Here is a 14,549-nt window from a genome sequence, read left to right as displayed (position 1 = left end):
CATACAAAGTAGAATATTAGTAATGCATCTTTATTTTTGTTGTTTGGCTTTTATATATTCTATCAGACTGTAAAAGCAATGATCCATCAAATATGCCTTTACTTCAGCCTTAAAACTACAGAGTTTACCTATTGATTTAATATGTTTAGGTAGATTATTGAAAATCTTTATCCCAGTATGTAGTGTGCCTTTTTGGCACAATGATGTTCTCACCTGTTTCACATGAAGGTCAGATTTTTGCCTTGTATTGTGTGCATGTATATCTTCATTTTTTAATAAGATATCTGCGTGTCTATCAATATATTGTTTGATGAAAACTGATGTTTCGTAGATAAAAATGCAGGGAAGAGGAAGAACTGACAGTTTTTTGAATATGGGTCTGCACGATTTTGTATTGTTTACCCCTTCAATAATTCTTAGTATTCTCTTTTGCATCCTGAAAAGTTTAATATTAGTTGTTGTATTACCCCAGAAGATTATGCCATATTTAATTACAGAATGCACATAGGAGTAGTATACATTTAATAGGCTGGCTTTGCTGCAACAAGTTTTTAAGATCCGTATCATGTAACAGGTTTTGCTTAGTTTTCTTTGCAAATATTCAATATGTATCTCCCATTTTGTGTTGTTCTGGAGCCAGAGTCCCAGAAATTTAGTGCTGTTAACACTTTCAAGAACTCTGTCCCTAAGTTCTATTTCTATGTTTGGGTGGTGTCTTCCTTTTACATTATAGAAGTTCAGTGCTACTGTCTTTTCTTTGTTTATAATTAGCTTGTTGTATCTGAACCACTGTTCTACACTGTTCATTGTTTGTATAGCGGAGTCTTTTAGTTTTTCTTCTGTTTTAGCACTAATAAGGAAGCTTGTATCGTCTGCAAATTGGAGGGTAGTTTGGCAATACTTGTTGTACATAAGATCATTGACATAGAGGAGAAACAGGATGGGTCCTAATACTGATCCTTGAGGGACACCATATTTCACATTTTCATATCCTGAATAGAAGTAGCTGATTTTGTTATGGTCAGTATATTGCACTTCAAGCACCTGTTTGCGACCACATAGGTATGTCTTGAGCCACTCATTGGATATACCTCTAATTCCTAACTGGTCAAGCTTCTGCAGTAGGGCATTATGGTCAATGACGTCAAAAGCTTTAGATAAATCAAGACATATGCCTGTCACAAACTCACTTGCATCCAGTTTAGCATAGATTTCATTAAGAAATTCAAATATTGCACTTTCAGTTGAATAGCCTTTCCTGAAGCCATGATGTGAAGGAGATAGAATTTTATTTTTATTTAGGAAATCAGACAATCTCTTATAAAAAACTTTTTCTAAAATTTTTGAAAATACAGGCAGTAGGGCTATTGGTCTATAATTTGAAACACATTCTGGATTTCCTTTTTTGAACAGTGGTTTCAGCTTTGCTGTTTTCAAGCATGAGGGGAAGGTTCCTGATGCCAGTGAGCTGTTGCACAAATGTGTCAAGGGTTCAGCTAAGGCAAGACAGCATTTTTTAATAATTGCATCTGGTATTCCATCAATTCCACATGAGTACCCTGTTTTCAAGGTTTTTATAACTGATAAAATTTCTTCAGAATTTGTGGGTGAAAGGAACAAAGATGTAGACACATTTCTCACACTATTGCATGGTGGAGGTGATATTTTGTTGTGTTCTTCCAGTCCACTTACCAACTGTTCACTTACGTTTGCAAAATATTTGTTGAAGGTCCCTGCAAGTTCTGTTGGGCAAGAAATCATTTGTCCTTCATAACATAAGTTCATATTTTTATATTGTTTAGTTTCACTTGTTGTTTGATTTTTTATAACTTTCCATATAGCTTTAGATTTGTTTTTTGAATTTTCAATGTATTTGTCATTTGCCATTGTTTTAGCTTTTCTTACAACATTTTTGAGGATCCTCTTGTAATTATTCAGGTACAAATGAAATTCAGGAGGCATGTTCTGTGTCTTTGCTATAGTGTGTAATCTTCTTTTCTCTGCACAAGATATTCTAATACCTGTTGTAATCCATTTGTTCTTTTTGAAGTTAGGTTGACATTTTTGCCTTTTTAATGGAAATGCAGCTTCAAAGTATGACATGAAGATTTCCATGAATTTTTCAAACTTTTTGTTAGTATTTTCACAAGTATACACTTCATACCAAGTTTCTTCACTTAGTCTCAGTACAAAAATGTTTGTTTGTTGGTTAGTGAATTTCCTTGCTTCTTTTACAAGATCTTCTTTCTCAGTTGTTTCACTTGGGGTGTGCAAAGCAATAAACTGTGCATAGTGATCACTGAAGCCAGTATTAAGATTTACATTTGTGTTTATTAATATCTGATCAATTGTTGTACTAGTTGTTGGTGTAACTCTTGTAGGAGAGTCAATGGTGGTTTTTATGTTATATGTTTCCAGTAGGGTCATCAAGCTTTGCTGGTCTTTTGAGATTTCTTGAAAATCTATATTAAAATCTCCACATATGATCACTGTTTTGTTGAAGTTTTTTATAGTGTTTAAGGCTGCTTCTAGTTGGTGACAGAAATCATTTAAGTTCCCATCAGGGCTCCTATATACACAGATGATTATTAATTTTAATGCAGAGAGTTCAACTGCGGATACTTCAAAAATTTTCTCTTCAGCTAACAGTTCAATGGGTTTTATGTTAAAATAATCAATGCCACTTTTAACAAATATACATGACCCTCCATGACTGGATGTAATTCTACAAAATGATGAAGAAAGATTGAAGTCTGCAAGTTTTGTGACTGACATTGCATCTTTAGGCAGCCAGTGTTCGGTTATACACACTACAGAAATGTTTTTTAGCTCATCAGTACATAAAATTTCAACTTCACTTAATTTGTTTAGCAATGATTGGACATTTTGATGAATCAGCATGAAATTAAAGGGTTTGTTAGGCTTTGGCATATTTAATTGATCACTTACCTTTACCTTGTCAATAAAAAATCATTCAGGTGTGCTGGAAGTACTGCTTTTCTTTTCCCGACTGCATATATTCTTCTATTATCATCTGCAGCAGAATTTTCTTCTGTGTCTGGCTCCCCTGGTAGTTGTTCAGCTGCTGATCTTACTGTTGATAATATTGCTGCTTGGTCTACCCCGACTCCTTCTACCCCCTACTGCTGAACTCATGAGTCTCTTGGGTAACCTTGCTTCTCCCATGCATGTAATGTGACCCCACCATCTAAACCTGTTTGCCCTGACTGCTACATCTATAGAGTTCATCTTTGATTTCCTCATTGTGGACACCCCTCTGCCATTGTTCCCATCTACTAGTAGCTGCAATCATCCTAGCTATTTTCATATCCATAACCTCAACCTTATTGATAAGGTAACCTGAATCTACCCAGCTTTCGCTCCCATACAACAAAATTGGTCAAAACACTGAACAATGCACAGATATCTTAGTCTTGGTACTGACTTCCTTCTTGCAGAAGAGAGTAGACCGTAGCTGAGTGCTCACTGCATTAGCTTTGCTACACCTCGCTTCCAGTTCTTTCACTATGTTGCCATCCTGTGTGAATATGCATCCTAAGTACTTGAAACCATCCACCTGTTCTAACTTTGTTCCTCCTATTTGGCACTCAATCCATTTATATCTCTTTACCACTAACATTACTTTTGTTTTGGAGATGCTAATCTTCATACCATAGTCCTTACATTTCTGATCTAGCTCTGAAATATTACTTTGCATACTTTCAATCGAATCTGCCATCACAACTAAGTCATCTGCATATGCAAGACTGCTTATTTTGTGTTCACATATCTTAATCTCACCCAGCCAGTCTATTGTTTTCAACATATGATCCATAAATAATATGAACAACAGTGGAGATAGGTTGCAGCTTTGTCTTACCCCTCAAACTACTCTGAACCTTGAACTCAATTTACCGTCAACTCTAACTCCTGCCTGACTATCTATGTAAAGACCTTTAATTGCTTGCAAAAGTTTGCCTCCTATTCCATAATCTCGTAGAACAGACAATAACTTCCTCCTAGGAACCTAGTCATATGCCTTTACTAGATCTATAAAGCATAGATACAATTCCCTGTTCCACTCGTAACACTTCTCCATTATTTGCCGTAAGCTAAAGACCTGGTCCTGACAACTTCTAAGAGGTCTAAACCCACACTGATTTTCATCCAATTTGTCCTCAACTAATACTCGCACTTTCCTTTCAACAATACCTGAGAATATTTTACCCACAATGCTGATTAAAGAGCTACCTCTATAGTTGTTACAATCTTTTCTGTTTCTGTTTCCACGTTTAAAGATTGGTGTGATAACTGCTTCCTGATTTTAGCATCCTAAATATAATATTACATGTCTGCTTGTGTCTGTGTATGTGCGGATGGATATGTGTGTGTGTGTGTGTGTGTGTGTGTGTGTGTGTGTGTGCGCGAGTGTACATCTGTCCTTTTTTCCCCCTAAGGGAAGTCTTTCCGCTCCCGGGATTGGAATGACTCCTTACCCTCTCCCTTAAAACCCACATTCTTTCGTCTTTCCCTCTCCTTCCTGAAGAAGCAACCATTGGTTGCGAAAGCTAGTAATTCTGTGTGTGTGTTTGTGTGTTTTGTTCATTGTGCCTGTCTGCCGGCGTTTTCCCGCTTGGTAAGTCTTGGAATCTTTGTTTTTAATATATTTTTCCCATGTGGAAGTTTCTTTCTATTTTATTAATATTATAATCATATATACAATTTAGAGTAAATACCTACCTTGATCGCCGGCCGCAGTGGCCATGCAGTTCTAGGTGCTACAGTCTGGAACTGCGTGACCACTACGGTCGCAGGTTCGAATCCTGCGTTGGGCATGGATGTGTGTGATGTCCTTAGGTTAGTTAGGTTTAAGTAGTACTAAATTCTAGGGGACTGATGACCAAAGAAGTTAAGTCCCATAGTGCTCAGAGCCATTTGAACCATTTGAAGCTACTTTGATCGTATCTGGTAAAGCATCTGTCAATCAAGCTTGTGCCCCCACTCTCCACTGAGGTCAACGAATGGTGGCGTACCATGACTGGTTCAAGTTTTCTGCCATCATGGTGGCATCCGTCTCTGGGTTAGGTGTAGCTTGTACTATATGGACTGTTGGTGTTTGATTATGCCAATTAGTATCCTGTGAGGTTCCGACTGAAATTCTCTTTGCCTCTGATTGTTATTCGGTATATGTGCATTATTTTGCTGGCCAAATCCTGCTGTCAGTGGGTTATTTGACTGTCGTAATTTGACTGTCGTATTGTTTTGTGTTTGCCAAGCGATTGGCTGATTATTGCCTTTAGCTTGTGTTTGTACATATTGTACAGGCTGGCCATACGCTACTCACCCATTGTAGTTGTTTTTGCTGAATCTTTGCTCATATCTTTTATATCCACCTTTGAATTTACAGCTTCTCCATTGCCGTTGTAATTACTGTTACCGTTACCATAGGTCTGTGTGGGATAAGGTTGCCATCCTTATTGTACTACGGATCTGTTGTTTACTTGTTGGTCCGTAAATCTCTGTGACACTATTTGCATATTAACAGTCTTGGTCTCTCTCCGTATATCAGATCTATTAAGTCCAGTACAAATATAAAGTATTTGGTGTCATGTTCCAGAATGGTGATGAGTTTTTCCCTAATGTGGGCAGGAAGATGACTCTTTAAAATTTTCGGCACATCTACTTGAGATACCAGGCTCATTCAGTATCTGGTTTTATTCAGATATTTTTCAGAATAGCCCCTTAAGCTCCCATGTTCCCTTAAGCTTCCATGTTTGCTATGGAATGGCGTTGGGTTGATTACTTCACATCTGAGCCTCTCTTGTGCGGCCTCAGACCAATACTTATCCAGAAAGGCTCTCTCGAACTGTTCATAGTAGTGGCAACGTTACGCCATGTCCGTAGCCCATAGCAGAACGTTACCCTGCGTGTATCCAGCAACAAATCTAATTTCCCGGCCTTCAGTCCAGGTACGAGGTAAAACATTTCAAAATGCTCCGACAAAGACCATGGCGTGTGTATCTCTCTGTGTTTTTGGCAAATTCTGACTCTAAACTTAACTGGTCTACTCTTAGAGCCAAAGTGTTATTTCTGTAGGTAAGTTTTTGTATACGTCTTGCAGCTTGCTGACTGCATTTGTCACATTTTTTACTGACGCATCCACTTGGGATTGCGTCTCCTGAATTTGAAAAAATGCTTCACTAAGGTTTAGTAACTCACTTGCAAGTTGCCCCTGTTTATCGTTAATGTATTTATATTGTGGGACATGTTGGTAGTTATTTCTCGTTTTAGTTGTTTACCTAGCTCTGCCAACTCCCCGGATAGTTCGTCCACTAATTCAGTGTGTATAGTTTTGATCACCTCACTGAACTGTTGATTAATATTATTTTTGAAATCGTTAAATGCCTGATGTTGTTGTGTAAACTGTTCTCCTATACCCTTATGTTGTTGTGTTACACTGTACTGAAATTCCTGTTGTTTTGTAAAATGTTGTGTTATTCGTTGCATGAGTTGTGTCAAATTGTGGGTGACGTATTGCTGTACGAGCACCAAAAAGCCTGTGATTTTAATCAAGAGGCACGAATCAGAATTCAGTTTGATATCGGGCATGAGGCAGCAGGCGCGGATTGCATGGCTGGGAGTGCCGAATGATTATGGAGTGAGTGAACGCAGAGGCAGAGGAAGAGGCGGAAAAAAAATTATTCATAGGCGGACATCCCTCCACGTTTGGGGAGGTTAACTGGTCCGACCATCGCCCTCCGATGTTGCGTCAATAAATAATCAAAGCAGCGGCACAAATTATATAAAATCATAATTCTGTATTTCAGATGCTGGAGTCAGTAAGAACGAGTTAAGCATTGGCACGTTTAATTTTACAAAGAAGATGATGGCTTACATCACAGCGGCTCAGGGAGATGGAATAGCGACAGGAATGCCCCTGGTAGAACTTGGTTCTGGAGGCGAATGGACCAGATGTGTGTCAGTATCGCTCACCCGAATCTCGGGAATAAGCTTATCGTTTTGCTCAAAGAGAACCAGAGTGTGTGAAGTAACTTGTGTGTACGTTGCGCAAATTTATAACTTGAGTTAAAGCTTGATTTGGACTTTGACAATGACAGAGGCCTGTAGTTCACTTGGCAAAGTTTACTCTGTGCAACAACACAGATGCCATTGAACTTGACAAGTCACCTTCTGTGCGTTCTCCTGCTGCTATAATTCTCGTTTGTGATAGTCAGCAGTCGATGATAGCCTGTTGGTTACTGTTGCTGTTACACTGACGGGAAAAAAATCGCAACACAAAGGAGGAGTTGTGAGACGTGAACGGTGTTTCTACATCTGAAAGATGATATCCATTCAAATTTCGCGCCAGTCGCATAAGAGTGGCTCTAGTACTGCCACTATGAGAATGCGAATCAGGTTTGCTTTGAATACATACTGTAACGGTCGTGAACGTTATTAACCTTTGAGACTGGACATGGTGAGTTGATGTTACTCAAGAATGCCTTTAAGGTGACAAAGGCGCCATTATCAGCACCTAACTGAGTTTGAACTAGGTTGTATAATAGGGCTACGAGAAGGTCGCTGTACCTTCTGTGATATTTGCAGAAAGACTTGGCAGGAGCGTAGCCATGGTACATGATTGCTGGTCACGAGAATATATGATCGCAAGAAGACCGGACTCCGGATGGCCATGTGGCACTACCGAGGGGGAAGACTGTAGAGTTTGGCGGACGGCTCTGGCACATCACACTGCATCTGCAGCAGCAGGTGGCACGAAAGTATTACAGTGAACTATTACAACGGTTACTTCGAGGACAATTTCGAGCTAGATGCCCCGTAACGTGTATTCCACTGACCCCAAACCACCGCCATTTGCGAGTTCAACGATGTCATGCGAGAGCTCATTCTAGAGCAGGGTGGAGGTCTGTTGTGTTTTCTGATGAATGCTGGTACTGCACGGAGCCAGTGATGGACGTGGGTTGACCAAAAGGAGGCCAGCTGACGGCCTCAGTTGAGGGCCTGCAACCGACCTGTCTGCATGCTATACACGCTGGACCTGCATCTGGAGTTACTGCTGGGATACAATTTCGAATGACAGCAGGAGCGCTCTCGTGGTTATCCCAATGACTGCAAATTTGTACTCAATCTGGTGATTCGTCCTGTTGTGCTGGCCTTCAAGAAAGGTATTCCAGGTGGTGTTTCTAACTGGATAACGCTTGCCCAAATATTCTACAGAATGTTAGCATGTTGCCTTGGCCTGCTCAATCGCCAGATCTGTCTCCAATCAAGCAAATTTGAGACACCATCGGACCCCAACTCCAGCGTCATCTACAAACTGCATTAACCATCTCTGTATTGACCGACCAAGTGCAACAGGCAGGTAACTCCATCCTACAAATTGGCATCCGGCATCTGTATAATACAGCGCATGCTTACATTAAACATTCTGGTGCTTACACCTGTTATTAATGTACCAGCATTTCACATTTGCAGTGGCTTATCTTTTGCATACTTTAGCCTGTGGTCTTGCAATATTAATCACATAAATATGTTACTGAGACAAATGTATTCCCGAAATTTCGTTATTCAACAACAGTTATATTTTGGTTTTGCGATTTTTTACTGTCATATTTTGGATTGCGAGGGGGCAGGACTGCATAGTTCCGTGTCAGACCTTTGGAAAAGGTCTTGGTATTGTTTTCGGAAGACCTGTGCGGCACAAAGATCATTATGCTAGCGAGAGCACAATATTGGGATTAGCCTAATTGTGACAAGATTCATTACAAACTGGTATCGCAGAAGTGCCATAAATGTGACAAAGAGGGGCATAACTGCATGGCCACCATCACAGAGGATTCTGAGTTGGACAGTTACGGAAGGTGTGACATTTGTGGAACTTTGTAAGAAGGTTTGTGGAACTTTGTAAAAAGGTTTTATAGAGATAAGGCGCCTTAAGAATGTACTTAATTTTTAGCAGATCTTTGTTACTTTCTTTAGAAGTGGCAAACCTGAAGATTTTCATTCTGAGTTTCATTTTTTTAAACTGGCTGAGTAGTTTACTAGTTGGCAATTGAAAAAGGAATAATTCTCATCAGTCGTGTTTATTTGTTTTATGGGAAACGTGGGGGAAGTGAAGCTATAAAGACATACTCGGGTAAAATGACATAGCAAGCTATGAACGAAACCAATTGGGTGGCGCCACCTGCTCAAATTTGTATAGAAAGGTCGGTTAGAAACCCTGTTCCCATGTATCTGGCGACGAGCTGCCAGCCTTTGTCTTGGTACTGCGAACGAAAAACTTACAGGTAACCATCCAACTTTTTACATTTATTCACATATATTCATTAATGTTGTAGGTAATTACAGTTTAGAGAAAAGTATAAGTTACCCTCTAAAGCATACTTTTAGCTTGTTTTGAGAGTAGAAGTTTCTGCTAGAGCACGTGATAATTGAACGCTTCTCGAATGAATCTAAGATGATGTTTCAGGCTACAGTGACATATTTTATGTCAGGGTAAAATGATACAGCGATGTGGACTCTAGTTCAGTTCTGTGTGATTTCGATATTAATTAAGCTATTTATTTCACGTATGTGTTTAAGTATAACGGCAACAGCAGTAGGCCACTATAGTAATTAAACGAAACCTTAAACATGAAGTGATAAATGTGCAATGTACACAAATGCAATGAATTTACATAGACCAAATGTGAGTAGTGAATTTCCCCTATCTGATGGCTGGCAATAAAGTAAGTAAATCGTCAAGACGGCCTTGTGTGCGGTGCAGATGCAGCAGGCTATAGCTGCTGTTACCAGAGGTGAGATGAGATGGCTGCGGGCATCGAAAGCATTCGGAGTTCCCCAGGATACGCTTAGAAGATGAATTAGGAATACGAACGAAATCTTCAGTGGTGTTCCGTGGGTAGACACCAACCAATGTTCAACACTGCATTGGAGCGTGAACTGGTAGAACACTTGAAACTATTGAAGTCGCGCATGTTTGGTATGACTATGAAGAAGGCTGCATTCCAAAAAGCCAAGAAAAGCAAAGAGGAAACTTAGTTTCGGAAAAGAAATATGGTACGAAAAGGATCTTTTTGGTGACAGCGGTGTTGCTTCCGAAGATTGCCATTGTGTGTACTGCTTGGAACTATACTCACATTCAAAACCTGGAGAACACTGTTTAAGGTGTTAGCAGTGTAATTTGTTAGCATTCACTGAATATGCTGCAGTACGTCACAGAACAAAAAAACATTATTTGTGATATCTGCAAATAGATAGGATTGGGAGAATTATTTTTTCAAACACGGAACTAATTTTCTTATTTGATGTATTGACATTCATAACACTACTTTCAGTCGTACCTTTTGTACGTCTGAACTGTGAAACCTTAATTGATACCATTGAAGAATTGTTTCAGGGATAGTCTTTTATTTGTTCTTAAGTACAAATATATTAAACATATAAATATATCAATATTTATCTGAATTTCCTACGTTTTCTTATACCTATGTCATTTTACCCGTACATCGGTCTAAAATGACATATTATGCATTTTTCGCGAGAATGTCAAAATCGCATGGTTTATATTAATTTAAAAACATGGGACCAAAATGGCGAAATCTACACTGAATGGGGCACTGTCCTGATATAAATTTAACATCATAGTTTATGAAGCAATAATGACCTTAAAACAAAATGGTATGTCATTTTAGCCGGACTTCCCCTATTGTTCAAACAGGTCGATCTTACTTTGTTCAAGGCCAAATGTCTGTGAATCGTAATAAATTTCATTTTGCTTAAGTTAGGTTGTGATTCATATGCTAGTGGTTTGACAAAGGAAGAGGACGCCTCTGGTTGTATTGAAGAGCGACTGGTGTCTGGTTCACCACCATTTGCGCTTTCCTCACATGCCGTGGGGTTTTGGTCACTTGGAGAAGGTTCAATTTCTGTTACTGTGGCATAAAAATTTCCTGCGCTATATATTGGTGTGTAACTTCCATCAAAAACATCATGTCGTTGAGATAAGGCCATTTATAAGAAGCAACCACTTATTGACCATTCTTGATTTCATGTTTCCTTGTGAATGTTTCTCAAAGTTTTTACCACAATCTCATCCTGTGATTAATATTGCGATATGGTTTTTCTGTTTCATGAAAGTAATTTTGGTTATGTGTCTAACGTTTCAACCAAATGATTACTACGCTGAAGGCAATGTATGTCCTCAGTTCTGGATGCGATATGGAAAATTTTCTGTCAGTGACATATTTCTTCCTGACTCGAAAAAAAATTGAAGTATAGCGGCAGGCTTAGAAGAGCGGTGCAATATTGTTCATCCGTTGGATGTATTAATGACAAGTACATCCGAGTTAAATGTCCAAAACAAGGTGGAGCTACGTATTAGCATTACAAAAAGTTTTTTACGGACGCACTATAACCTGTTGCAGATTGCCATTGTCGGTTTATTCTTTGGATGTCAGAGGTTATGGAAAACGGAATGATTCAAGAACTTTTTCCACCTTAAGTGTTCATTCTTGGAGAACTATCATGTCGAGAGGAATTGTTGAAGATACGTCATTTCTCATGCTCAGAGATGAGCAGAGAAGTTATCTAATGGATCTTACTCCAAACGACATCCTGCATGAAGAGTGTCACTAGAAGCCTTCCTAAAAGACAATTTCCATTCCTTCCGAACTGACTATGCGAATGTAGACGAGATGTGGCTCAAATTCAAAGATATAATAGCAACAGCAATTGAGATATTCATACCTCATAAATTGGTAAGAGATGGAACGGATCCCCCGTGGTACACAAAAAAGGTCCGAACGCTGTTGAAGAGGCAACCGAAAAAGTATGCGATGTTCAGAAGAACGCGAAATCCCGAAGATGGGCTAAAATTTACAGACGCGCTAAATTTGGCACGTACTTCGATGCGAGATGCCTTTAATAGGTTCCACAACGAAACATTGTCTCGAAATTTGGTAGAAAATCCGAAGAAATTCTGGTCGTATGTAAAGTACACAAGCGGCAAGACGCAGTCAATACCTTCGCTGCGCAGTGCCGATGGTACTGTTATCGACGACTGTGCCGCTAAAGCGGAGTTATTGAACGCAGTTTTCCAAAATTCCTTCACCAGGGAAGACGAATGGAATATCCAGAATTTGAAACACGAACATCTGCTAGCATGAGTTTCTTAGAAGTAGATACCTTAGGGGTTGCGAAGCAACTCAAATCGCTTGATACGGGTAAGTCTTCAGGTCCAGATTGTATACCGATTAGGTTCCTTTCAGATTACGCTGATACTATAGCTCCCTACTTAGCACTCATATACAACCGCTCGCTCACCGATAGATCTGTACCTACAGATTGGAAAATTGCGCAGGTCGCACCAGTGTTCAAGAAGGGTAGTAGGAGTAATCCATTTAACTACAGACCTATATCATTGACGTCGGTTTGCAGTAGGGTTTTGGAGCATATACTGTATTCAAACATTATGAATCACCTCGAAGGGAACGATCTATTGCCGGCCGCGGTGGTCTCGCGGTTCTAGGCGCGCAGTCCGGAACCGTGCAACTGCTACGGTCGCAGGTTCGAATCCTGCCTCGGGCATGGCTGTGTGTGATGTCCTTAGGATAGTTAGGTTTAAGTAGTTCTAAGTTCTAGGGGACTAATGACCACAGCAGTTGAGTCCCATAGTGCTCAGAGCCATTTGAACCATTTTTGGAACGATCTATTGACATGTAATCAGCATGGCTTCAGAGAACATCGCTCTTGTGCAACGCAGCTAGCTCTTTATTCGCACGAAGCAATGGCCGCTATCGACAGGGGATCTCAAGTTGATTCCGTATTTCTAGATTTCCGGAAAGCTTTTGACACCGTTCTTCATAAGCGACTTCTAATCAAGCTGCGGAGCTATGGGGTATCGTCTCAGTTGTGCGACTAGATTCGTGATTTCCTATCAGGAAGGTCGCATTTCGTAGTAATAAACGGCAAATCATCGAGTAAAACTGAAGTGATATCAGGTGTTCCCCAGGGAAGCGTCCTGGGACCTCTACTGTTCCTGATCTATATAAATGACCTGGGTGACAATCTGAGCAGTTCTCTTAGACTGTTCGCAGATGATGCTGTAATTTACCGTCTAGTGAGGTCATCCGAAGACCAGTATCAGTTGCAAAGCGATTTAGAAAAGATTGCTGTATGGTGTGTCAGGTGGCAGTTGACGCTAAATAACGAAAAGTGTGAGATGATCCACATGAGTTCCAAAAGAAATCCGTTGGAATTCGATTACTCGATAAATAGTACAATTCTCAAGGCTGTCAATTCAACTAAGTACCTGGGTGTTAAAATTACGAACAACTTCAGTTGGAAGGACCACGTAGATAATATTGTCGGGAAGGCGAGCCAAAGGTTGCGTTTCAATGGCAGGACACTTAGAAGATGCAACAAGTCCACTAAAGAGACAGCTCATACTACACTCGTTCGTCGTCTGTTAGAATATTGCTGTGCGGTGTGGGATCCTTACCAGGTGGGATTGACGGAGGACATCGAAAGGGTGCAAAAAAGGGCAGCTCGTTTTGTATTATCACGTTATAGGGGAGAGAGTGTGGCAGATATGATACACGAGTTGGGATGGAAGTCATTAAAGCATAGACGTTTTTCGTCGCGGCGAGACCTTTTTACGAAATTTCAGTCACCAACTTTCTCTTCCGAATGCGAAAATATTTTGTTGAGCCCACCCTACATAGGTAGGAATGATCATCAAAATAAAATAAGAGAAATCAGAGCTCGAACAGAAAGGTTTAGGTGTTCGTTTTTCCCGCTCGCTGTTCGGGAGTGGAATAGTAGAGAGATAGTATGATTGTGGTTCGATGAACCCTCTGCCAAGCACTTAAATGTGAATTGCAGAGTAGTCATGTAGATGTAGATGTAAGTTTTCAGCTACAGGCTAGGGTGGAATGTGCCTTCGGTATTATGACTGCCAAGTGACCTTTACTGGGAAAATCTGTTGAAACTGAAGCTGCAGAGAAAATAGTTCAAATATACCTGCTTATTGCATAACTGTGAAGCCAGTGACTTTGTCAGCTCTGCGAAATTACAAGAATTTGTGACAAATCACCATTTCAACGAAATGCCTAATACCTACCAGTAATCCTCATTTCTGTTATATTTCAACGAAGTAGTTCAACTAGAACGCAAATGAATATTCCCATCCTGTTTATACTCCAGATTGTATAAAAACTATAAGCTTTTAAAAGTTTCGAAAACGAGATGCTAACAGTTGTATCGTTCAAGAAAAAAATTAATTATAAGTTAAATAAACGAAAAAAAACCACAGAGTTAGACAGGATTAAAATTACGAGCGCAAGAAGAAGTTATAGTGGGAAGACGCGTCGTTCATCGAGCACCAACAGACGTCGCTAGAGGGCGGTAACATTGAAAACTCAATTTGACTCCGATATTTCCCAACGTGTAAAATACGACATTCGAGATGTGCTGAAACGCAGCGGTACTGACAAGTACTAGGTTAACTTGCCTTTCACATTGCATTATCT

At 39.9% G+C, this 14,549-nt stretch overlaps 1 protein-coding gene across 1 annotated transcript in view; it reads left to right on the top strand.

Annotated features, from left to right (window-relative positions):
* The first annotated feature begins 6,607 nt into the window (after window positions 1–6,607).
* Window positions 6,608–14,549, top strand: part of LOC126267660 (peptide transporter family 1-like) — a 150,351-nt gene continuing 142,409 nt past the window's right edge. Inside the window, exons 1-2 of the mRNA XM_049972960.1 lie at window positions 6,608–6,658; window positions 7,119–7,220. Coding sequence (XP_049828917.1) covers window positions 6,608–6,658; window positions 7,119–7,220 — 153 coding nt within the window. The remainder of the gene's footprint in view (window positions 6,659–7,118; window positions 7,221–14,549) is intronic.

The sequence above is a fragment of the Schistocerca gregaria genome, chromosome 4 (genome assembly GCF_023897955.1).
Source record: "Schistocerca gregaria isolate iqSchGreg1 chromosome 4, iqSchGreg1.2, whole genome shotgun sequence".
In the NCBI taxonomy this organism is placed as follows: domain Eukaryota; kingdom Metazoa; phylum Arthropoda; class Insecta; order Orthoptera; family Acrididae; genus Schistocerca; species Schistocerca gregaria.
Note: the sequence above shows the minus strand (reverse complement) of the source record. Positions and strands in the feature narration are given on the sequence as shown.